This window comes from Panulirus ornatus, chromosome 17, assembly GCF_036320965.1.
Source record: "Panulirus ornatus isolate Po-2019 chromosome 17, ASM3632096v1, whole genome shotgun sequence".
Taxonomy (NCBI): Eukaryota; Metazoa; Arthropoda; class Malacostraca; order Decapoda; family Palinuridae; genus Panulirus; species Panulirus ornatus.
This window is the reverse complement of record NC_092240.1, coordinates 16,137,770-16,165,000: the sequence shown is the minus strand read 5'-3', so window position 1 is coordinate 16,165,000 and position 27,231 is coordinate 16,137,770. Positions and strand designations below refer to the sequence as shown.

At 43.5% G+C, this 27,231-nt stretch overlaps 1 protein-coding gene across 9 annotated transcripts in view; it reads right to left on the bottom strand.

The window, feature by feature from the left end:
• The window catches only part of LOC139754578 (uncharacterized), a 305,334-nt gene that overhangs the window by 21,623 nt on the left and 256,480 nt on the right, over window positions 1–27,231 (bottom strand). For 7 of the 9 annotated variants that reach the window (XM_071671964.1, XM_071671969.1, XM_071671967.1 and 4 more), the window contains one exon: window positions 24,413–24,490. In XM_071671964.1, coding sequence (XP_071528065.1) covers window positions 24,413–24,490 — 78 coding nt within the window. Of the gene's footprint in view, window positions 1–10,969; window positions 11,240–24,412; window positions 24,491–26,210; window positions 26,869–27,231 lie in introns of those variants that run through there. The other 2 variants (XM_071671960.1, XM_071671968.1) reach the window with 2 other exon arrangements.

Genomic DNA, 27,231 nt, shown 5'->3' with positions numbered 1-27,231 from the left:
AAAGGATCACAATTTTGCGCGTGATCAAGTATATTCCTAAGAGTTCACGGGATAAATGAAACACGATAAGTTCCCAAGTGCACTTTCGTGTAATAATCACATCATCAGGGGAGACACAAGAGAGAAATATAACAGTCAGTTGACATACAACGAAGAGACGTAAATGTTTTCCCTTCTCCTATTTCTTCCCTTTCATAATCTTTATATTCCAATGAAGGCCCAGCCTCGACGTGGACAGTTGTCCTTGACTGGAGCCTCCAACGTAAAAAGAAAAAACTTCCATATGAATGAAAATGACTCAACCTTGCCAAACCTGACTTGACAAAGTAGGTTAAATCCGGTTCGGTTCCGCTCGCTGCGTTAGGCTATTTTGCCTTCTCAGGCACACATTATTCTTGTGTGATCGCCTTTAATGTGTGTGTGATTCGTAACTGAATTAACCCTTAAGTAGCTCGACGTGAGTCATGCGACTCTTTTCTCGGACCTAAGTTAGTTTATTGGGTTTTGTGGACAACGACCTATGAGGAATATCATTAGGCCTGCTACCCTTTTTGCCGTTATATTGTCTCGTTTAAAATACCTACTTGTCCTACTACGAAATATTGTTATAAACTATATCTAAATAATATATAGTTAAATGGCTGAAACAGGAATTTTCAATGGAGACATACAGTTGTCATAGCGGCAAAATAATAATACATCGTTGTGAATCGTAACCAAACTGGATTTTCAGTTTTTGGAAGTAAGAGACTCAGGTACTCATGAGGAATTATTCTTGATTATTCACCATATACATACCAAATTACTTACAAGTATCAAGTTGGTCTTATAAAATACCATAAACAACAAAGAGCCTCCTAAAAATCCCTTAATTTTTTTCATCAAAAGAATAAAAACACTTTGAGCATCATCGTAATTATCACAGACAAATGTGTATGGAAAGGAGAGGGGAGAATGCACCCTTCTGCTATGCATTATACAAAAAAAACAATCATTTATGTATTTTTACAATAATTTCTAGCCCTTGAGTCTCTCGAAAAGAAAATTACGTTAATTTGTCTACCTAATTTTCGATTATTTCCAATTACCCACGTACCAATCTGTCCGTTTCATCACCTTTATAAAAACTCATAAAACACCTGGCGCAGTCTTCGAGGGTCTTCTACCCCATCAGCCCGGGCAGGGCCCAAAGCTGTTGGACTTAGGTCGTTGGAAGCTGCTGGTATCGGCAGCCCGCAGGCAAGCCAACATAGTTCCTACACTTCATAATATCGAAATTTTCTCTCTGGAAAAGGATATCAATTTGTGTCATCGAACAAAACTCCCTTGATTATTGATACCACTTCCTTCATGTTATCAAATACCATAAATTCATCAACGAACTGGTCACCGGTCGTTTAAAAAAAATTCTCTACACTAGCTGCATTCAATTCTATGAGAATCAGATTACTTTCAATAACTCAGTTTAACGTCAAAATAGCTCAAGATGCGCTAATTCAGTTTAACGTCAAAATAGCTCAAGAAGCGCTAATTTCTCTTCTAAGATACAATGTGGTCTTTCATGCTACTCTTGTTTTGAGCTTCCCATCACCTTGGCAAGTTCATAACTCGCCCCGGACTCCATACCCAAATCCTAGACACGCGACTGATGACAACGGTCATTTGAATTCATTGAAAAACTCTCGGTACGAGAATATACTTTCACAAAACACTGTATAATATTCACTTCATCTGTATATGAAAACAACTGTTCGCTAATGACCCTCACTATATTATCATATGTATAAATATTCACTTCGTCTTTTCACACGATACTCTTCATTATCACTTGATTATCGCACATAAACATTCACTTCATCTGCATTAAACAAACATGTATCCTCTACGAGTTTGATTACATACAAGATGAAAGTTTTCGCCGTTAATAATGCGAGTTCACTGACTGGACAACGTTCAGTGTGGAGTTAGTTACCTTCAATTCCTATTTGCTTCACGAAAGACAGCTGGCTTTTAGCCACAGGAAAAAAAAAAATAAAAGGGAGAGAATTCTTTTTTTTTTTTTGACGTGCGAAATACCGAAATCGATAGAAGCCCGATTGAATCGGCTCAGACCAATGTATTGAGGTTAGGTCAACTTTGTTTACATGAAGCTTCTTTTGGTGGTTGAATTAACACTCCCAATGTCTGGCTACGGTACTACAAACTGCTTTCCTGTTACTATGAGACTCTCCGCCAAATCTAAAAGAAATGACTTCCAGATTCCTATCACTGGACAAGCAGTATTCAGTCGAGGGGAGAATGATGATGCCAAGCTCCAGCAAGCTGAAGTTTACGTGGTGAACCTATTCAGCTGGACGAGTTATACTGAGATGATCAGTGTGTAATCTTTAAGCGCTGACGTTGGTATGACGTGACTGGTCAGCAAGGCTAGACTGTTGGCCATTGTGGGGGGTTGAAGGGGAAGGGCCGGCAGAGGCAGAGCTACGTTAAATACTGGCACCGTAGACTGACACCAGGATATTCTGAGAAATGTTTATCCGGCTCGCCTATGGAACGTGAGGCGCAACACGACAAGCTGGGCCGGAGATAAACAAACTTTTCGTCTAACGAGTCCAGGCCCTGACAAAACAAGTGACGGCCAATCACGACTTAACAAACCTCCCACAGTTGAAGAAGCTATTAGAGGTTTTCGTCGTCTCTAAATATTCCAAGGGAGGCGCCGAGGCAGTGATGACGTAATGGTCTGGTAGCGCTTGGTGTCGGCTCTCAAACAAAACAACCTCGCGGCTGCCTGACAGACAACGCAGTCACCCACGCCTGATTGATGTCGCTCGCACTTGTAAACTGGTGCTGCCAATCATTACGGCAAACAAAGCATGAAATAACTTCTTCAACGCTCAGTATAAATGTTACTATTTAGTACTGTTCTAAAACAGAGAATCATTCTTCAAGAATTTCAAACGCCAAGGATTTCGCTGTTCACAGTGCATAAAGGATTTATGGTTGTTATAAAATAACAGGTATTACATACAAATCCTTTTCTGTCACCTGGAAAAGTTAAAATCTAAGAGTAAAATAATGAGACCGCGGATGCACTGGAAGAGTACGGCTCAGATTACAACTGCGACTTTAGCGACTTGATCATACTTGTGAAGCACAAATGTGAACACATTATTTTTTTTTTTTACTGTATTTATTGTCCATGTGTGGAAGACTGCGATAAAGAGAAATAAAGAGCAGCAAAGGTGGAAAGACTAGAGCTCTTGTTCACAGCCGTACCTTCCTACGCTACTTCAATGCTATAATATAGGTATATCCTGTATCTTACATATCATAATTATCAATTCATTTCATAGTTCCTCCATTTTCATTCATCTTAATGTCTTCACTACTCCCATCTAGGTATCCTTTATAATCATGGCTACTGACTGAAACTGGAACTACCGAAAATCATATCATAAAATGTAACCTATCAGCTTTCCGAAAAATCTTTTAATCCTATTAAAGATGACCCTTGTTAGCAAACTGTCGTTAGCCGAAATGTTAAACACTATGTGAACTGAAGTAAACCGTAAATCCAATTAATATCCAATCTTTTATGAGTCTTTACGGTGAGGGTGCAACAAAGAGTGACGAAAGAGTCGGAGTGGCAGTGAGGGACGCCGCACGAGACGGACGGGTGAGCTAGGATAAAAAAAGAGGAGGTATCACGGCCGGCTTGTCAGTGCACGGTGGGTTAAGGCGTCGCCATCCAAGAATCTAATTACTTATAATCTTCCCCTTCAACACTTAGCCAAAACAAGTGCTCTTGAACATATACAGAAATCCCAGACTGACAATAACATAGCCCAGTGCATCTAAACTGACGGTTCTCGCGACTCTGCCACTGGGAGAGCAGGCAGTGCTGCCATTGTGATTCAGCCCAATGGTAAGAGATTATAGAACAATGTTAGAATACACTGGGTATCTACTCTACAAACGTTGATGAACTGTTCGCCATACTTATCGCTCTTGAGCAGGTAGAAATCACAGCCAATGACAGTTTAATTATCTCTATTTCTTTATCTTCACTACTTAAACTAACAGCCTGAGATCAGAATGTAACATGCTGGTCTCTGAAGCCAGTCACAAATACTCAGACATTATTGCACAAGGGTTTCCAATCACACTGTTATTGATTCCCTCTCATATCGGCCTCCGTGAGCATGACAAAGCTAATGCTTCAACCAAACTTGCACTTAGTAACGGTGATGTTGAAAACAGCATTGGGTTGTCAATCAGAAGCCTTAAAACTGCAATCAAAAAGGAACTGACCTCTTTAAGGCATGAAGACGAGTTCCGATAAGCATAAGTAGAAAAATTCTCCATCACAGTGAAATGTGTACAGTAAAACATGATGTTTAACTGCTACACTAATGCTAGGCTATAGGTACTACTGGCGCTCTGGCCTATCTGGAGGTCAAAGTTCACACCCATCACATCCACGGTAGGTACCATCGTGTTCAAGCTGATTAAAATGATTTTACAGTACCATCGACAATCAACGTACAATAAGCTGAGTTACCTGGAAGTAAAACAAATTAAGCTTCGTCACAAATTTCTGTGAACTGTGGTGTCAGAGGAAGACACAGTCTCCATCACAAATAGACAAATGCCGGTGTGCCTATAGTATGTAACAAAAGGCTTCAGGGTATAAGTACAGAACCTGACATACTGCGGGAAGTGTGTGACGGTGAACAAGAGTGGCGTGAGGGTGTGTGTTAGGCTTCCGGCTCTACATTCATTACCAGGGGAAGCCGCACCTCAACCAAGAGATCCTCCACAGCGATGGCTGCCATACTTGATATAGAGCACAGCATGACTGATACACGTCACCTTCCACCCCCCCCCCCTACCCTCATATACACGGATACTCGTAGCCTTAATCACAAAGCTTAAGATGGAGAGAGTTTTATGCTTAATGACGTTACCATACAGAGAAATACTACGGAAATCTGATATTAAAAAATACGATAAAATCCCACTAAATTTTACCCATGGGCATTACGTTGCGATCTTTTAGAAGGGAGGTACGGTTCCTGGGTATGAAGGCCAGGTCTCTGATTAAGATCCTTAAGTCAAGCCAAAGTCCTGGCTCACACTGCCAAAGGGTCGTCCCGCAATACTCAATAGTAGTACCGCAATGCTCAAACGTCGTACAGCATTGATCAACTGGATTATGTATACAATATTTTAAAGATTTTCCCATATACCAACGAGTGTGGGGAGGTTGTAACCGAGAGCCACATATCACGATAGCAGAGACGGCAGTGACGCCTCAACCAACACGAGTTCAAATCAACCAATCAGGCGGCAGCGGACACCATCAACCTGCTCGAGTTTCGCTTATCACTGAACTGCTACAAGAAAACATCCCTTCAAGTCTATTGCCAGTTCAAATACACTCAATATTTTCTTTGGAAAAATATCGTAATCGTATGTAACACCGATGAAATTAATTTACACATAATTCTCAATTTCATTGAAATTACAAGACTTTGGATAAATATCGTAATCATATGTAACATGGATGAAACTAACATACACATAATTCTCAATTTTACTGAAATTACAAGACTAAAATCTACGAGGCGTCCAGTTAACCACAAACTGTTAACCTCACCAGTGCCATGCCACCACTCATGGGATGTTCTGTAGTGATCAAACTGTCAATATAATCTAATTCATATGAGACCTCATTCAGTCGTGTCAGTTATCGTATGTAATTCTTCGACATTTCCAAGTGACAGCCATGAGTTCTTGTCCTTCACTGTACCCACTCAGTGAGATAGTTAACAACCAGGGACCATAAAGATTATTATGATACTGAAATTTCCTGAGAAGACTCTCCAAATACATTCACCCTCTTAAGAGAACACCAAGGGTATGATGACCCCTGAGGGTGGTGGCCTGGCCTCTGAACTCGAGAGGCTAGGCTATACCACAGGGTCGTAAGGCAGCTCTGTACGGAATCACCCTTCAGAATCTGGTCAATGGTTGAGTCGTCACACAGCAACGCTCCTGGGGTCAAGAAAAAGCCTGAAGAGAGCTGTAGTTCCTTTTCGGAAGAATAACATCACTGCATTAGAAAAGACAGCATCTGACACCGAACAACAGATTCTGTTGTAAGTGTGATCACGAAGGCGGTAATTAAGATCACATACGATAATCTACCTCTAACAAGCATCTCGTACATCTCCTTCCTGGTAAGCACACTTTGGTGATAACCCTACTACACAGGGTTCAAACACTGAGTCATGAGACTTTAGTTGTAAGTCTGCTCAAAAAAATATAGGCACAACTTGCAGTTATATATATATATATATATATATATATATATATATATATATATATATATACTTTTTATTTATTATACTTATTCGCTGTCTCCCGCGTTAGCGAGGTATCGCAAGGAAACAGACGAAAGAATGGCCCAACCCAACCACATACACATCCATATACAAACGCCCACGCACGCACTTATACATATCTATAAATTTCAACGTATACATACATATACATACACAGACATATACATATATACAAATGTACACACTCATACTTGCTGCCCCCAACCATTACCATCGTCTCCCCGCCACACATGAAACGGCACCCCCTCCCCCCGCGCACCCGCGAGGTAGCGCCAGGAAAAGACAACAAAGGCCACATTCGTTTACAATCAGTCTCTAGCTGTCATGTGTAATGCACCGAAACCACAGCTCCCTTTTCACATCCAGGCCCCACAAAACTTTCCATGGTTTACCCCAGACGCTTCACATGCCCTGGTTTAATCCATCCCACGTATTCCCTGCGTGTCGTAGAAGGCGACTAAAAGGGAAGGGAGCGGGGGGCTGGAAATCCTCCCCTCTCATTTTTTTTTTTTAATTTTCCAAAAGAAGGAACAGAGAAGGGGGCCACGTGGAGATGTTCCCTCAGGGGCCCAGTCCTCTGTTCTTGACGCTACCTCGCTAATGCGGGAAATGGCGAATAGTATGAAAGAAAAGAAAGATATATATATATATATATATATATATATATATATATATATATATATATATATATATATATATATTGCAGTAGGTCACAGTGGTGTGTGTGATCTAGTATCCGCTGATAACCACGAGGAAAATGAAACACGATAAGTCCCCAAGTGCACTTTCGAGTAATGATCACATCATGGTTTTTTTTTTTTTTTATCACTACGAGTCATAGCTTTGTCCACAATGATTTCCATATTCTTCCCTGATGATCAACATTTACCTCACAGTAACATAGACAGAGGCCAGCAGCAATGACAAATCACCAGCATAGACCTAAATACTTGTGGCATTCGTGTTGTCTAACTCTGCATCACCAGAATGTTTCAGCGAGTGGGTCTGGTGGGTGGGACTCAGCATAGCTCCCTGCTGCAATCACAAGGGGAAAACACATAAACTGGATATCATTCCAATTAACAACAACTTACTGATGCGACATGAGACAAATAAGTACACAGGAACAGTTAGGCAAATATGTTTCATCAATTTCATGTATACTTCTTTCCTGAACCTGACCGAAAGCCTTGTTTCTTGGGCCAGAATCCTGCAGTGGGACAAAGTATGAGCAGACTTCCATCCTCTGAAAACCTCTGCAAATATGGTATATTTTTATCATTTCTTCATCAGAATGCTAAATCTGACTACCAAGTACAGGGGTGGAAAATATGCCTTGAGAGGAAATGAAACCAATAGAAAAAAATTATGATGTTGGAAACCTACACTGTGCTAAAGGACTGTAGAAAAAAAAAAACCAGGTAGATACACAAAGAGTTTATGAGTACTGTCCAAGATGTGAAAGATTCAGTGTCTTGTGATCTGTTGGAGCTACGTAGTTCAGAGGGAAGCAGTCCTCTCCAGCGGACGCACTACGCAAGGCCCTACGCCCCTCCGGCATTGAGTAAGCTCTCCAGACTTCGTTATCCAAGATAACCGTACCAGATACATCCACTGAGGTTCTTCAGAATAACGCGCACGAGTCGGTCGGTGAGGTGAGTTCTCTCCGACCCTACGCATCAAACAAATTGACTCAAGTAATTCCTGAAGACCACCGCTCGCTCTCCTTGTAACAACACACACACACACACACACACACTGATCGCTACACACCTCAACCTTCCTGACCCGCATCAAATAAGACTGGCAAACAATGGGTTCTTGTTAACTGTAATTAATTTCGTGTCTCATAAAAGTGATTCTAATTATTCCCATCATTTTTCTATTCTAATCACTTGATATATCGGCGATATTTTTCAAACCCCCTTCCAAATTACTCCAAATTGCTCTTATAATTATGCTGCATTACTCTCATGTGTTACCTACTCTCCACCTATGTTTAACGCGGGCGAGTCCCAAGCCTAGCGCAGCGGGGTATGGCGGACGGGTGCGCTGCGTCCTGTGAGCCATTCTTGGTTGCGTCCTCCAGGCCGGATGCCGTCGTCCGGTACAAAAAGCCACCACCATCTGAACCTCCACAACTTACACCGTCCCTCCCTGTCACTTGAAAACGATCGAACCTTAAAATTCAGCAGCGCTGACTTCACAAGCTACGCCTTATCGAACCACTTAAATAATAATAATAATATAATAATAATAATAATAATAATAATAATAATAGTAATAATGAATAAACAAATAATAATATAATAAAATGAAGATAAAAAGATCGTTTCACCTCGATTTCAAAACCAGCACAGACAATCGCAAACTTGTGATGCTGAGACGCCATCGAGTGGTGGCCTGTGACCCAAGCAGGTCCATGGCCCAGTAGGACTCCAGGCTTGGTCCAGTAGTGGCTGAGGGGTAGTCTTCCAGGCAGGGTCCAGCGGGTGGTCCATGGGGGAGGCTTCCTGGAAGGGTCCAGCGGGTGGTCTGCGGGGTAGGCTTCTAGGGAGGGTCCGTACAGCCACGTCACCAGCAACCTTGGGGTACGCGTCCCATGTGGCCTGACCTCCACATTATGATGCTTCCAAGGGCACCACAGGTTATATGGCCCCGATGTGGGATCAGTAGCCCCAGTATGTGGGATCAGTAGATCCAGTATGTGGGTTCACTAGTCCAGGTGCGTTGAGTAAATGGTCGTGGAATGTGGGTTCAGTGGTCCTAATATGTTGGTTCTCTAGCCCTAGTATGTGGGTTCAACAGCTTCGGCATGTGGGTTCAGTAGTGTGGGTACGTGGGTTCAATGGTCCCGGTATGCAGGTTCAGTAGACGAAGAATGTGGGTTCAGTAGCCCCGGTAAGCGGTTTCAGTAGCCATGGTATGTGGGTTTAGTAGCCATGGTATGTGGGTTTAGTAGCATGGTATGTTGATTAGTAGCACCGGTATGTGGGTTCAGCAGCTCTGGTATGTGGGTTCAGTAGCTTTGGTATGTGGGTTCAGTAGCACCAGTATGTGGGTTCAGTAGTTCTGGTGTGAGGGTTCAGTAGCTCTGGTATGTGGGTTCAGTAGCACCAGTATGTGGGTTCAGTAGTTCTGGTGCGAGGGTTCAGTAGCCCCAGTACATGGGTTCAGTAGCTCTGGTATGTGGGTTCAGTAGCCCTCTTATGTGGGTTCAGTGGCCCTGGTATGTGGGTTCTGTAGCCGTTATGTGGCTTCAGTAGCCTTGATATGCAGGTTCAGTAGCCTCTATGGATATCCTCTCTCACTGTTTAGGTGACTCATCTCTATCACCTAGGCCGGTCTAGGACCAAGCCACAATGTTCTTTCGAACAATCAGTCTATTCTAGGTCGCAGACCGAAGGCACCTAATACTCGCTGCAGCCTAACCGTTTAGCTACATTTAAAAGGTGTTTTTCCTGTGGGTTCAGGTGAGGTAACATGTTACAACAGCTTCTGGTACCGCGTGTTTACACAATTTTCTCCCTTACTGTGCTTACGGCATCGCTGCATTTCAACTGGCGTTATTTTATACAGTCTTCTCCACGCCCTTCGCTACAGCAAGGCGTAATCTCTCTCAAGTTCAGTCTGGGAAAACAGACACTATCGAAACTTACCCACCTGGTTTCTAAACACCTAGTTCCGGTAAGCACATTCATTCCGACTTTCGACAGAGTGAGTCAGTAAGGCCTGAGGACATTCCTCACACATCTGCCAACTCAGCAATTCTCTTCACTTGAACGGTTCCAATCTGGGTGGAGAGTACGAGCGCTGTGAAAAAAGTGTGATCACTGGTTGTGTTCCTTCCTCCTACAGGATCTGGTAACTGCTTAAAAAAAACAAAATACTGCAGTTCTTACACCACTCGTAAAGTGTACCAATAAACAAGTTAAGGCTATAACCCCACATCTTTAACGTCCTAGTAAATAAAGTATAATTCAATTCTAACCGAATATATATATATATATATATATATATATATATATATATATATATATATATATATATATATATATATATATATATATATATATCCAAGGCTATCATAGGCTTGTGTGAGAACTATATATATACATACATACATATATATATATATAAATATATATATATATATATATATATATATATATATATATATATATATATATATATATATATATATATATATATATATATCCAAGGTTATCATAGGCTTGTGTGAGAACTAATCAGTCTGGTCAATGTTTACCTCATCTCCCGTTTAACAAGTTGTGCGCTGTCAAGGCAGACCGGGTGTGCAACTACGTTCACACGATCAAGAATGAGTAACAGCGTTGTGTTTAGCATCTCCAAGTGTGTGTGTGTGTGTGTGTGTGTGTGTGTGTGTGTGTTCAGAAAGTTTGGCAACCACCGTTCTTGCTTTAGAGCTGTCACCTCAGACCTTGCAAGATGCCCCATGGTGAACAATAGGGTTAAGATCTTTGTTAAAAGGATTGAATTGTACATCCAACACATAAAATAGTTAACCAAATCCTTACCTGTACACTCCATCATGATATCTTCAAGTTTCACCGCAGGAAACTTCACAATGTATCGATCTCTATGATATAACACGTCACATTTTCTTTAAACACTTCAATCCGTTTTCTAGTCTCTCGCACATGTCTCGCCGTAAAACAATTTTGCATCAGCATGCTTCTGGCTGATCGCCACAGATCACATGGTCCACGTTTGTCCCGGAGTCGAGCAACCCGTGCCCAGCAGCGCGCCACAACCCTCCCCGGCCACAACGTTACGACTTTCACGCACGCATGTCCAGAGCCGTTTGACGAGCGCGGGAAGGCCAAGTTCCGGCGCGACCTCTCAGATGGCGCGCGTGAGCCACAACAAACCAACCCCTCCACAAACCTCTACCCACCAGCCTGCTGTGTAGGCTTTCCGAGCAAAATGATGAACAAAATATATACAAACAGACACTCCTATACAAAGGCTGAGTATGCTTTTAGTTGATGGAAGTGACTAAATAGTCACGGCGATTACCCAAGTCCTTTCCAGTTCGCGGAACTGGCGCGTCTGGCAGCAGTGAATCTGTGTCGACTCACACCACTACATTCACGACGGAAGGGAAACACCTCACGACATAGAGACGACAAAAGCTCAAGACTTGTTAAAACCAGATCCTACTCGCGCGCGGTTTAAAAAGCAGGAAAAGAAAGAAAAAATTGGTAGCCACCCCGCGCGTCGGGGAGTGTTATTATGGGAGGTTCGTGAGCGTCGGACGTCGTACAGGTGCGGCGGTGGCTCAAGGATTTACATAGATAATGAAGATCACGTCGTGCGGAGGATGGCACGCTCACCCCAGCAGCCGTGTCCTGCCTCCCGGACCTACCAAGTGGCACCTGTCCCGCCTGACTGATGATCCCGTACAACGGATCCCCCACCCCCCAACCCCCACAAACCTATCGGTAAACATCGCTGGAACACGAGAACTAACGGAACGATACAGGCAGAAAGTGAAGTATGCGTCTGGCGCTTCGTTGTCCCTTGAAACATTTCAAAATTTGGGAGGAGTGTGCGCGCTGGGTCCGTTAAGGACTGGTTTGTTCCAGCTTCAGGAAATTCCCGCAGAAAATTACGTTGATGCCCTCACTAAACCACATATATAAACTTAAAGCATTTTAAATATCTCAGAAATTACTGTAGTACGAAAGTGCAAAGAAATAGGTTAATAATAATAGAAATATTTTAGCCCACGATTTTTTCCCCCCATTAGCATCACTTTTTTTTTCCGCGCACCGGAATCTTTTTATGCAATATTTGGTGAGTCGCAAGAGATGGGAAACTTGCATGATATAACGAACATGACGTAAGGCATAATTCATACTTTTTTCAATGAAAAACACGTAGCAAGGGCACCCACCGCTGGCCAAACGAAGGTCAAATCTAGACAAATTTAAGATTTTTCGCCTATTCTTCAAGTGATGAAAGATCTACGTTTTAAAAGATGACATTGCAGAAATCGGAAGAGGAAAGGTAACGAGTTCTACAGTCTATCTATTACAGGAGAGCACACACTGAATCGACAGGTCTTAAGAGGTACCAACGTGAGGCGTCGTGGCCTTTCAAGTGGTGCGTGACCTTGCCTGAGGTACGCAAGCAATCAACTCTAGAGACCAGAAACCTAAGTAATATCTGTAAAAAAGAGAGAGAAAAACAACACGCCGGTGGAAAGATAAAAAAAAAAAAGTTTCAAGCAGAATAGTGAGAGAAGGAGAGTTGATACAGCAAACTGCTTTGATGAAAGTCTATTGAGGAGAAAGGCAGAAAGGTCCCCAAAGATGTGTGTGTTGGGCTCCGATCCGAGACGGACGGACTAGTGGGCAGCTCGAGTCGACACTCTCACGAATAACAACACACTGGCAGTGTGAACACTGTTCAGTCCTTTGGTGGCAGACCCCAGCCTTAAAGTGATGTGGAGCTTGAAATTCCCTGTCTTCCAGTATGTACACAGACGAACGAACGAGTCAGCTGGACGGGTTTAAATGTACACTTCAAATAATTACGTAAGTGTGTTCTGTCATGCATGAAGTTCAAATGGTGTACACGGGACAATGATATGTTAGTCCACCATGTTTCTACTTCCCTCCTTCTCTTGCTCCATCACCATTACCAACCTTCTGAGTCATCATGACACTAATGCCTGCTTCTTGTGCCTCCATCAATCGAATGCCTCTCTCTGGTATCTCCATCACTCTACTGCCTCTCTCTTGTATCGACAGCCTTCTAATGCCCCTGTGTTGTGTCTCCATCACTCTAATACCTTCCACTTGTAGCTCCATCCTGGTAATGTTCTTGTCTTGTCTCCATCACCCTAATGCCTCTCTCTCGCATCTCCATCACCTTGTTGCTTCCCTCTTGTATCTCCATCACCGTAATGACTCTCTCTTGCATCTCCATCACTCTAATGCTTTCCTCTTTTATCTCCATCCCACTAGCCCCATGACTGTCCATCACACTTGCCGCCCATACCTCCAGTGATCGTCCATCAACCCTAAAATATGCCCTTTCTGTGTCACCGTCTTTTGACACCCATGAGGTTGTGTATCGCTACCCTCCCTAGAGAAGTTCGCCACTCCCTTAACAGCAGCAGTGACGACTCAAGATGGCACACGTAATCTTCATACACTTTACATCATTTCTGCTCGGCGTCTACAATCGCCTGTCTGACGCGACCCAGGTGACCTCAGCTACTGGAAGGCGTGGAGATGAAGGCGGTGGTACAGGTAATGACGATGGCAGTACAGGTGGTGAGGATGGCAGTGCAGGCGGTGAAGATGGGAATACAGGTGGTGACGATGGCAGGGTAGGTGGTGAAGATGGGAATACAGGTGGTGGCGATGGCAGTGTAGGTGGTGAAGATGGAGATACAGCTGGTGACGATGGCAGTGTAGGTGGTGAAGATGGGAATACAGGTGGTGGTGATGGCAGCCTTCACCTCTACTGATTCAAAGCAGATCCACTTAGACCTTACGTGGGTTACGAGGAGGGTGAAGGGGTTGGTGGGGGAGGAATGTCCCCCATCTTGAGGGCGAGTGATAGGCCCGCGATCAGTGAGACTTTGTGGCTGCGGCTGCAGATGGTAGGCCTCCGTATCCACCCGTACATCCCTCCCTGCTGGTGAAGGACACACACACTGGCTTTCTAATCCGGGTCGAACTCGGACTTCGGTCGGGAGGGAAAAACTTTGATCAAGATCCCCAATTTCCTGCATGAGCCGGTACGGGATGGAGACACAGCCTCGGACTCCGGCCGTCCTGTACATTGTACGGGACGAAACCCGCACAGAAATTCGACGCAGACATCTGTCACTCTCGTCTGAGGAGCAACAATATGAAGACGATCATTTCCAATCGGGAACACTTCAGTATACGCTTGTGTTTCCGGTAATCGGTGCGGTCGGTAAAATACGGCGGTTGTCAAGAGAGAGAGAGAGAGAGAGAGAGAGAGAGAGAGAGAGAGAGAGAGAGAGAGAGAGAGAGAGAGAGAGAGAGAGAGAGATGCCGACGTACATAAGGGCGGATGGACGTGAGGAAAGGGCGAGTATGTACGAGGGCGAGTGTGAGGGAGTGACGACAGCAGAGGCAGCGGTACACAGAGACCACACCCGCCACACCCAAGGTCTCTTACACAACAGTGATACACATCACACCTACACCCCCTCTGTACCCTCACTTGTCCAGGGGATTCCCCCCCATCACCAAGCTGACCTTACACTTAATATATTTACACCTTTTATTGACAACACAGCCCGAGTACACCCAGAAGTTACACTTACACCCATCCAGTTCCTCTACCAAGCTACGTTGTTGATCCGCTGTTTCATCAGGCTGTTGGAGGCCGTGAACCGTAGACCTAAGATAACACCAAATCCTAAACTCAATACTGTGCCTAAATTTAACAAGCTTAAAAAAAAAAATATTTCATTTACGTTGTCTATATAATAAAACCCTTCTACTACCAAACACTCTAGTTTCAGGGGTTGCATCTTACTAATGTCTCCAAGGCACCACTAAACACACCCTAAAAAGCTGGGTTTGGCTTCTTGATGCCCCATCATTGCCACCAATACCACCAGAGCCGCCGCACCACTACCACTAGATCTGCCCCCCTTACACTGGTGTTCGTAACACTCACCTTTCTACAGCCATCACCGTCCGGGAGGGTAATTTCACTGTGACTCCCACGGCTCGTCCTTTGGCCGAGCTATAGATCTCTGATGGTAAAAATACCATCTCAGGCAATGATAGCCAAAGACAAGATAAACACCAGACTAGGTAGTAGGCCACGGCTTATGTGGTGGCAGTGGTAGTGGTGAGGCCTTGAAACACCAAACCTACCAAGCAAGGTGCTAGGTTGCGTCTTAAGAGACGTGGGTATGATAGAACCCCACGCCCGAACGTTTTGGTAGCAATGAAGCTTTAAGGACTCAATCTAAATATAAGTTGTTTGTCCAAGAAGATCTGTTAGGGTAAGGTAGAGAAGCTGAGTCTAAGGTGTAGTGGTAGAGATGTAGGCATCCAGCCCGCGCACAGCCCCCAACAGCCTGTCTTGGACCAATTTTGGGGGAGGGGGAATTAAAGGCCTACGAAAGTATCTTTAAGGTAAATTAATATACAGCACAGTCCCAGACCGAACTGTAGGGGTAGAAGGCCTTCGAAACCAAAGTAAGATATGCATTATATAAGGTAAGGTTATGTCCCAGACGAAGATGTGGGGGTAGAAAATCCCCAACCATCATTCGGGTATGGGAAAAGTAACGTAAGTCCCACACCGAGCTGTGCGAGTAGAAGACTTCCAAAAAACCATCATTAAGGGATTGTAATTATCGGACTTACACGAGCCATGGGCCTCTACAGCTCTACATAACTCGTCGCCTAACTAGATGTGCAAGTTATTCTCGTTCATCTGATCATACGAAACACTTCAAAAAATCAGTTCTTATCACTTGTTCTTTTTCAACAGGAAAGGCCGAACTTTACATCATGATCCAAAAGTCAACTACAAAGTATACTTCCAGTATAAACTACGAAATAAATTTCTAATGTAAACTACAAATCGTATATATTTCCAATGAATGAAACAAATTATATTTCAAGGACAAAATACATATTATATCTCTAAAGCAACGAGAGAAGTTATATTCCAATGGTAAACTCAAGGCTAAAATGGTGGTCTTCGAGTGAACATAAAACATACCACAGGACCAGTTTATATCGCACGGCAGGAGCATAGGAACCCGAAGTAAATTGGTACAACTTTCAGGAATATTACAAATGTGTGAGTGTGTGTGTGTGTGTGTGTGTGTGTGTGTGTGTGTGTGTTACTATAGACACACGAACGCGTTCCGGCAAGCGTCCGGTAAAAAGAAATCATATATATATTTTGAATTTAATAAAGCTGCAAGCCAACCGCAAACCAAGTCAAAAGAAGACTCATCCGTTTGCTGAAAAAATAAAAATCCTATAAATTGGAGTTGAGGTATGAAAATACTGGTTTATCTCCATCGCCGGTGACGGGATACGTGATACGACATCGCCTGGCAAATTTAATAAGCAGTTTTGGCCAGGGTATCCCGCGCTCACCAACCTTACTTCCTAAGTTATACGGCATAATGTGATGCCTCCAGTTGTGTGAGGGATCAGAGATATCTGCTGGTGACGAGAGTCGATCATGATTAATACCAGGGGTCCTTGTCCTGCCTCCCACACACACACACCCACACTACCGCTTGGGACAGGGTAGACCGAGTATCTTCCTACCTAGGAAGAGGCTTTGCCATTAATCCTGCTGGCTACCGCATAGCCTTCATGTACACTGCAAGTCCTCTATCGTCACAAGATATGTCAATCTTTTCTGTCGAGTACTCATATATATATATATATATATATATATATATATATATATATATATATATATATATATATTGCTAGATATTTCATGGGATTTTATCCTTCGTTAAAACTCTTATTTCTTCCTAGTGAAGTTTTTGCGAGTCAAAAACGTTTTCTTTGATCTCAGTCTGATTCTTGCCATGCAAGACTTTATCACTCATCCTTCCTCTCTTTTTTCTAGAAAGATAAACTTCTTTTTAACGTTTCCTTATAGCTCATTATTACCATTCCTAAGATTTGAGTTGTATAGTGTGATTTTCTTTTCACTTCTTCCTGTTTTGCTGTTTTGATGATGGTCATACAACAAATTCGGTTTCAAGATTGATTTATATGTATATACTCATCATCTTCATACCAGTTCTCTCTCTCTCTCTCTCTCTCTCTCTCTCTCTCTCTCTCTCTCTCTCTCTCTCTCTCTCTCTCTCTCTCTCTCTCTCTCTCTCTCTCCATTTGTTACTTGACTCGCCATATACCACCATCATAACTTACCCCATGAAAACACTACCATCCATTCCCCAGGACCTCAAACCATACCCTACCCCATTACAACATCACTATACACTACCCCATCACACCATACCAGTAGCATATCATATAACTAGTAACCCACAACACTCAAAGAACCGCTACAACAGCCAGGGAGACCATTACAGCAACCAGAACCGCTACAACACCCAAGAGAACCGCTACAACACCTAGGAGAACCGCTACAACACCAAGAGAAGAGCTAGAACACTCAAGAAAACCACCACAACACTCAGGAAAACCGATACATCACCCAAATAAACCACTACAAGAACAACAACAACACCCACCACGAGAACCACTACAACGCTCTGGAGAACTACAACAACACCCACCAGAACCACCACAACACTCAGGAGAACCACTACAAAAATCAAGGAAACCGATACAACACAGGAAAACCGCTACAGCACCTACGAGAACGACTACAACACCCGGGAGAACCGCTAAAACACCCAGGAGAACCACATACACACGTCAAACAAAGATGTGACTCTCCAATAAACTGTTCTCATGTAAGGTGTGCAAACATCGTTGGGGAACAATTTTCTTGTTGACCGCTAAATATCTTTATTGAGTGTTGCCGGACAACTAATATAAAGATATTCAAGCGACTTAAGGGAAGACCCTGGAGGGGGTGGGGAGGTTCGTGGGGTGTGGGGGGGTGGTGGGTACCATCATGCGGGCCAAGCAGACCACAGGAGGGTGAGCGCGGGAAGGTCGGTCGGCCGGCCGGGGGAAGAGCAACCAGCTCGACCGTTGAGGAAGTGGGTGTCCGGCGGATGGTGGGGCCTTCAGAGAGAGAGAGAGAGAGAGAGAGAGAGAGAGAGATGCCGACGTACATAAGGGCGGATGGACGTGAGGAAAGGGCGAGTATGTACGAGGGCGAGTGTGAGGAGTGACGACAGCAGAGGCAGCGGTACACAGAGACCACACCCGCCACACCCAAGGTCTCTTACACAACAGTGATACACATCACACCTACACCCCCTCTGTACCCTCACTTGTCCAGGGGATTCCCCCCCATCACCAAGCTGACCTTACACTTAATATATTTACACCTTTTATTGACAACACAGCCCGAGTGCACCCAGAAGTTACACTTACACCCATCCGGTTCCTCTACCAAGCTACGTTGTTGATCCGCTGTTTCATCAGGCTGTTGGAGGCCGTGAACCGTAGACCTAAGATAACACCAAATCCTAAACTCAATACTGTGCCTAAATTTAACAAGCTTAAAAAAAAAAATATTTCATTTACGTTGTCTATATAATAAAACCCTCCTACTACCAAACACTCTAGTTTCAGGGGTTGCATCTTACTAATGTCTTCAAGGCACCACTAAACACACCCTAAAAAGCTGGGTTTGGCTTCTTGATGCCCCATCATTGCCACCAATACCACCAGAGCCGCCGCACCACTACCACTAGATCTGCCCCCCTTACACTGGGGTTCGTAACACTCACCTTTCTACAGCCATCACCGTCCGGGAGGGTAATTTCACTGTGACTCCCACGGCTCGTCCTTTGGCCGAGCTATAGATCTCTGATGGTAAAAATACCATCTCAGGCAATGATAGCCAAAGACAAGATAAACACCAGACTAGGTAGTAGGCCACGGCTTATGTGACGGCAGTGGTAGTGGTGAGGCCTTGAAACACCAAACCTACCAAGCAAGGTGCTAGGTTGCGTCTTAAGAGACGTGGGTATGATAGAACCCAACACCCGAACGTTTTGGTAGCAATGAAGCTTTAAGGACTCAATCTAAATATAGGTTGTTTGTCCAAGAAGATCTGTTAGGGTAAGGTAGAGAGGCTGAGTCGAGGATGTAGTGGTAGAGATGTAGGCATCCAGCCCGCGCACAGCCCCCAACAGCCTGTCTTGGACCAATTTTGGGGGAGGGGGAATTAAAGGCCTACGAAAGTATCTTTAAGGTATATATACAGCACAGTCCCAGACCGAACTGTAGGGGTAGAAGGCCTTCGAAACCAAAGTAAGATATGCATTATATAAGGTAAGGTTATGTCCCAGACGAAGATGTGGGGGTAGAAAATCCCCAACCATCATTCGGGTATGGGAAAAGTAACGTAAGTCCCACACCGAGCTGTGCGAGTAGAAGACTTCCAAAAAACCATCATTAAGGGATTGTAATTATCGGACTCACACAAGCCATGGGCCTCTACAGCTCTACATAACTCGTCGCCTAACTAGATGTGCAAGTTATTCTCGTTCATCTGATCACACGAAACACTTCAAAAAATCAGTTCTTATCAGTTGTTCTTTTTCAACAGGAAAGGTCGAACTTTAAATCATGATCCCAAAGTCAACTACAAAGTATACTTCCAGTATAAACTACGAAATAAATTTCTAATGTAAACGCAAATCGTATATATTTCCAATGAATGAAACAAATTACATTTCAAGGACAAAATACATATCTCTAAAGTAACGAGAGAAGTTATATTCCTATGGTAAACTCAAGGCTAAAGTGGTGGTCTTCGAGTGAACATAAAACATACCACAGGACCAGTTTATATCGCACGGCAGGAACATAGGAACCCGAAGTAAATTGGTACAACTTTCAGGAATATTACAAGTTAGTGTGTGTGTGTGTGTGTGTGTGTGTGTGTGTGTGTGTGTGTGTCTACCGTGACCATAGCACATCCCTCAATTTCCACAGAAATTCCTATTAATATTTAAGCAATCAGAATACAAGACTTCTTCCACTCGCTACTTCAACATATCGCAATTACCCTCCCGACCACAGCGCGATTCTTATAAGTGAGGAATAACCCAACTAAATTTCATAAACAAAAATACTGAGTTGAATATGAAAATATAATTACTATAGACACACGAACGCGTTCCGGCAAGCGTCCGGTAAAAAGAAATCATATATATATTTTGAATTTAATAAAGCTGCAAGCCAACCGCAAACCAAGTCAAAAGAAGACTCATCCGTTTGCTGAAAAAATAAAAATCCTATAAATTGGAGTTGAGGTATGAAAATACTGGTTTATCTCCATCGCCGGTGACGGGATACGTGATACGACATCGCCTTGCAAATTTAATAAGCAGTTTTGGCCAGGGTATCCCGCGCTCACAAACCTTACTTCCTAAGTTATACGGCATAATGTGATGCCTCCAGTTGTGTGAGGGATCAGAGATACCTGCTGGTGACGAGAGTCGATCATGATTAATACCAGGGGTCCTTGTCCTGCCTCCCACACACACACACCCACACTACCGCTTGGGACAGGGTAGACCGAGTATCTTCCTACCTAGGAAGAGGCTTTGCCATTAATCCTGCTGGCTACCGCATAGCCTTCATGTACACTGCAAGTCCTCTAGCGTCACAAGATATGTCAATCTTTTCTGTCGAGTACTCATATATATATATATATATATATATATATATATATATATATATATATATATATATATATATATATTGCTAGATATTTCATGGGATTTTATCCTTCGTTAAAACTCTTATTTCTTCCTAGTGAAGTTTTTGCGAGTCAAACACGTTTTCTTTGATCTCAGTCTGATTCTTGCCATGCAAGACTTTATCACTCATCCTTCCTCTCTTTTTTCTAGAAAGATAAACTTCTTTTTAACGTTTCCTTATAGCTCATTATTACCATTCCTAAGATTTGAGTTGTATAGTGTGATTTTCTTTTCACTTCTTCCTGTTTTGAAGATGGTCATACAACACATTCGGTTTCAAGATTGATTTATATGTATATACTCATCATCTTCATACCAGTTCTCTCTCTCTCTCTCTCTCTCTCTCTCTCTCTCTCTCTCTCTCTCTCTCTCTCTCTCTCTCTCTCTCTCTCTCTCTCTCCATTTGTTACTTGACTCGCCATATACCACCATCATAACTTACCCCATGAAAACACTACCATCCATTCCCCAGGACCTCAAACCATACCCTACCCCATTACAACATCACTATACACTACCCCATCACACCATACCAGTAGCATATCATATAACTAGTAACCCACAACACTCAAAGAACCGCTACAACAGCCAGGGAGACCATTACAGCAACCAGAACCGCTACAACACCCAAGAGAACCGCTACAACACCCAGGAGAACCGCTACAACACCAAGAGAAGAGCTAGAACACTCAAGAAAACCACCACAACACTCAGGAAAACCGATACATCACCCAAATAAACCACTACAAGAACAACAACAACACCCACCACGAGAACCACTACAACGCTCTGGAGAACTACGACAACACCCACCAGAACCACCACAACACTCAGGAGAACCACTACAAAAATCAAGGAAACCGATACAACACAGGAAAACCGCTACAGCACCTACGAGAACGACTACAACACCCGGGAGAACCGCTAAAACACCCAGGAGAACCACATACACACGTCAAACAAAGATGTGACTCTCCAATAAACTGTTCTCATGTAAGGTGTGCAAACATCGTTGGGGAACAATTTTCTTGTTGACCGCTAAATATCTTTATTGAGTGTTGCCGGACAACTAATATAAAGATATTCAAGCGACTTAAGGGAAGACCCTGGAGGGGGTGGGGAGGTTCGTGGGGTGAGGGGAGGGTGGTGGGTACCATCATGCGGGCCAAGCAGACCACAGGAGGGTGAGCGCGGGAAGGTCGGTCGGCCGGCCGGCGGAAGAGCAACCAGCTCGACCGTTGAGGAAGTGGGTGTCCGGCGGATGGTGGGGCGCTTCAGAGAGAGAGAGAGAGAGAGTGGGAGAGGGAGAGAGAGCGGGTGGGTCTCGGCCAACGACCATTATGTCCAGTGTGGCACTTCCCGGTAGTGGCCTCCCTTAGGCCGGGAAGTGCCAATTGTTGTCCCCCCCCTCCCTCTCTCTCTCTCTCTCTCTCTCTCTCTCTCTCTCTCTCTCTCTGCCTCACTCGTTCCACTTGCCTCATCTACCTACCTACCTATCTACCAATCCCTTCCTTACTCACAGCGTTTGCCTCATTTACTCCTACCTTACACTGTTTACCTCATCTCCCTACCCACCATCCTTGCCGAGCTGCCTGCCTACCTATCCACCCTTGCCTCACTCACACCACCTGCCTCACCTAACCATACCTCACACTGATAACCTCACTATCCTAGCCCAGCTTCATTCACAGTTTGCCTCGTCCATCCCTACCTCACTCACATCGCTTGCTTCACCCAACCTGCTTCACTCACGCCACTTGACACATCTTCCTCTGACTCACTCACACCGCTTGCCTCACCTATCCTCGCCTCAGTCAGATCGTGTGCCTCATTCCCATCACTTGCCTCATCTACCCCTATCTCACACCGCTTGCCTTACTCAACTACACTTGCCTCACCCTATCACCGTCTAACTTACACTGTTTGCCTCATCGAACCTTGCCTTATTTATCCGGCTCGCTTCACCTATACCTGCTTCCCTCACATGACTTGCCTCACCTTTCCGTGCCTCACTCAAACGGCTTGCCTCACCTACCCCTGCCTCACTCATACGGTTTGTCTCACCTACCCATCCCTGCTTCGCAAAACATGTTTCACCGATTCTCCCTCTCCTCACTTGCCTCACACCTCGTGATCTGCCCAATCCCACATCAAAACTAACCATCTCAGCTGGCTATGAAACCTGAACGACACACACAAATCCAACGACTTTAAATGTCGAGAACGAAAAACTGATTCACGTAAGAGTCTGTCAGTAGCCACCACCAGGAGTACACAATGCATAAATATTCAAAGAAAGCTAAACCTGCAGTGAACAAGGTGTTCTGACTGGTGGATTATTATGGACCACGGTCATTTAAGGCCGTCAACATCAAGTAATAATAACCAGTTAAAAATAATCGTCTACAACACCTTGTGTTTTATGACTAGTCTAATAGTGAGGCTTTTAAATCCGCTAAACGCTGGAGTTTAAATTCTGAGAACGTCTGCAACATATTCCAATCTTGTGTACAAATTCTAAGAGTGTGTCTAAGCTCAAGCATGTGAGAGAAATCTAAGCATTTCAACAATAATAATAATAATAATAATAATAATAATAACAATAATAATAATAACATAAATAATAACCGGTTCACAGAATAACATACATTTAAAGGTTAGAGAGAGAGAGAGAGAGAGAGAGAGAGAGAGAGAGAGAGAGAGAGAGAGAGAGAGAGAGAGAGAGAGAGAGAGAGAATATAAAGATATCGGGGCTTTAATAAGGGAAAGGTTATCGAGTAGATTTGACACACAACATACAAATTCTAAGCTTGTCTGCATATTCTGAACGTACCTAATACTCTACGCATGTCTAAAATATCCTACAAAAACACAAACGCAAGAAAAAAAAATCCGTTAAAACAGTAAACGATGGAAAGAGGAAAAAACTGTATTTCAACGAGGAATATATCAAGTAAGTGAGGTATAGCACTGAAACATAGATACTGAAACAATGGCACAGAAACATGGACTTGAAACATGCACAACGAAATCATGGATACTGAAAAGGAAACAGCAGCATATAAAATGAAACGTGGACAAACATATACTAAAACATTACAACTGAAACGGACACTACGACATGGACACTGAAACATAATACGTTCATTGAAAGCTTTTTATATCACTACTTTGTGGGAAATAATTTGGCTTCATGACTGGAAACAAAAACTGGTGGGAGACGAGGGTCTTATATCATACCTTGACGGGGGTGAGGTGTCGCTTATCCCTGGAACTTTGATTATCTTGCGGGAGAGAGAGAGAGAGAGAGAGAGAGAGAGAGAGAGAGAGAGAGAGAGAGAGAGAGAGAGAGAGAGGGGGGGGGGGAGGTGAGGGATCCCAGAACTTCTCTTGGTGGGGATGGGATATCCCGGATAATACCAAGGTGGGGGTTGGGGTCATATAATATCCCTAGATGGGATGGGGTATCTCAGATCATCCATAGTAGGGCGTGTGTGTTATCCAGTATGATGCCTAATCGTAATGAAACAAGATAGAGGTCACACTCGAGACTCACCCTTAGCCTTGGAGGGTGACATGGCGTCGTTGGAGCCCTCCGAGTCCTCGGCCTCGAACCGCCGTGCCATCTCGCACTCTGTAACAAAAAAGTACCTCATTCAGTTGGGAACACAAAATTGGTTTTGAAAACTAAATGGAATAAAAAAAAAAAACAGCAAAAACATACAGGCACCTCCAATCTTATCTTATTCCCTAAAGCCTCCCAAGCACGACGTGATGACCCGTCACCACAGGATGGATGGTACGGCTGCAGGATGAACGGAAGGATGGTAGGCAGAAGTTGCAATGTTTCCCCAAGGTGGGGCCCCGCCAGCACTGATGATGGTGGACTCTACCTTATCACAAGGGAGATAAAGATGGACAAGTCCCAACCATATAAACACTTGCATAAGAACCAGCATAGCCGTGTTTGGTACCAACATCGCCCTAATTAGGCTTCACAAGTTCGGGCAAGGGACAGTCAAGATCACTGGCCAACATCGTTGATTCAATCCAACATCTACATTACTAGAAACAGCTCTACATTACTAGGAACAGCTTCACGTACTCATGCTAAATGAACTACAACAGAGGCGACTGTAAAAACTCCAAACCCGTAAAGTACAAACAAACAATTACGGATATCAAAGTGACGGCAAAAAGTAGAGTGGTAAAAGCGATTAAAAGTGCAACTCCAAGAATCTGCCAAAATTGCGTCAACATCTGAGCACCAAGGCACCTCCGCTATCTACATGCTTCTACATAGGACACCTAACGTACGACTCCTTAGGGTAAAAATTATGTTTTTCAGAACTGTGACAATTCAGCTAGCCTGTGGTGGGCTACGAGGCTTCCCCCCAAGCAAGGCTACAGCCTTTTCCTGTTTATTAAGTATGGACGATAGTGACCTGATTCAAACTTTCATCATTAGGTTTACCTCAAGCACACGACGGGCCACGGACAACTCCCTGAGTCCACATTCTGCACTAAGTCCGGTCGCAACTGCTATAAACAGGCGAGATTATACACCGGCCGTCAAAGAACAAGAAATTGACCCATTCCTACACATACAGCCAGAGAAGAAACAGAAACCACGCGAAGCTGCAGAAAAAGTGACGTCCACATAAACTTTCCTTACAAATCTCAAACGATCAGTGACAAACGTAATCTCAGTTGATTACTTCGAAATATTTAAGACAAACATAAGTACAAAACTCTCTAGGCAGTGTGAAACCACAGGGAATGAGCGGAATAAATCTGATACAATAAAAGTTACTGTGGGAAGACACAAAGAATTTCCTTCTGAGTCCCGTAGGCCACGAAAATATCTCGGAAACCGAACTGCTGACGCACACAGTGCGTGACACACTAATGAGAAATTAAGTAAATCCAACTCAGCCTGAACGGTTACAGTGTGTGTGTGTGTGTGTGTGTGTGTGTGTGTGTGTGTGTGTATACAAAAGGGATAGAGCCATCTCAACACAAAACAAACTCGTCAATATACATGGATGAGAGTAGTCCCAGCCCGCACCGATCCTGTCAACAACCAAAGTTCTAAGAACGACAGAAATCACTTGAACTATGTTGCAAGCAACGCAAACAGGAGAAATATTAGACATAAAGACAATGGAAAGCCTAGTCATGTACACCTAAATAGCATTCCCTATAGATACAACAGAGATACAGTCTACAAAAAACACGTCAGAGTAAAAAAAAAAAGGTAAAATCATCCGGGGATTGAAGACACTGCTCAGCACTCTACCTGTAGATATAAGAAATATCCTGAATAATTTAACGAAGGCTTGATGGATAATTACCCCCAAAGTTTAGGTATATTGGATCAGCCAGGTTGCACTGGGTAGATAGGCTTATATGCTCCACCCACATTTTCACTTTTTCCTTCTGATGAATTATAGGCGACCGCCAGGATCTCATGATAAATTATCAGTAAAAAAAAAAAAAATGAAGTTGTTAAGTCTGCAATAAAGTTTATAAAGATACGATTTCAATATGTGTAATTATCGTTAATAGTGTTAGCATTATCTGAGCTAACGTAACAAGGTAGCCAACAAGACGACAGGGCAACTGGGAGGTGCCTTTAAGCCTGTAATATTTTGAACACCGTATAATTACTGCATTTTAATACGATTTACTTCCATGAAATTTAACGGTACAAAGACAAATCTATGTCAGAGGACTTCTAATGTTTCTGGCGTCTAGAGGAGTAGTGCCCCACATAGCCTATCTTCACATGGATGAGACTTCCGGGAGGACTACGTGGTTAAATCTAAGGTTAGACGCAGCCCGGAGCAACGAATACAGTTAGGTATAAGAAAATTTAGAGCTTAGCTGTGAACATGTCCTACGTGCGTTAACAGGCAATCCACATCGGAAGGTAAACGCAAGAACCAGTTCCACTACAGTCCGTCTGTTCAGAAGTTACCTTACACCAAAATATAATTCAAAAATCTAAGTGGAAGAATAATAATTCAGCGGTCAACCAGGACTCCAGGAAGCTGCTGTAAGATCAAAGTATCAAAGGTTTTCATCACCATACAAGGACCCAGCACCCGCACTTGGCTACGGTGTTGGGACTTGAACCCCACCAGTTCTTCACAGCTCTGGTTACTGCTATAAAAAAAAACAAAAAACTATACATTTCTAGCTTTTGGCTACAGTTACTTCGACAAAGTATCTGTTGTTGTTGTTGTTGTGGTTACTATCATCATTACTATCATACTGTGAATATCGTGCTTCACCATAAACCACGTCACCATACAATGACATCACACAAGGGATCAGTATATAAGACACTACATTAGTCGCTGTATCATGGTA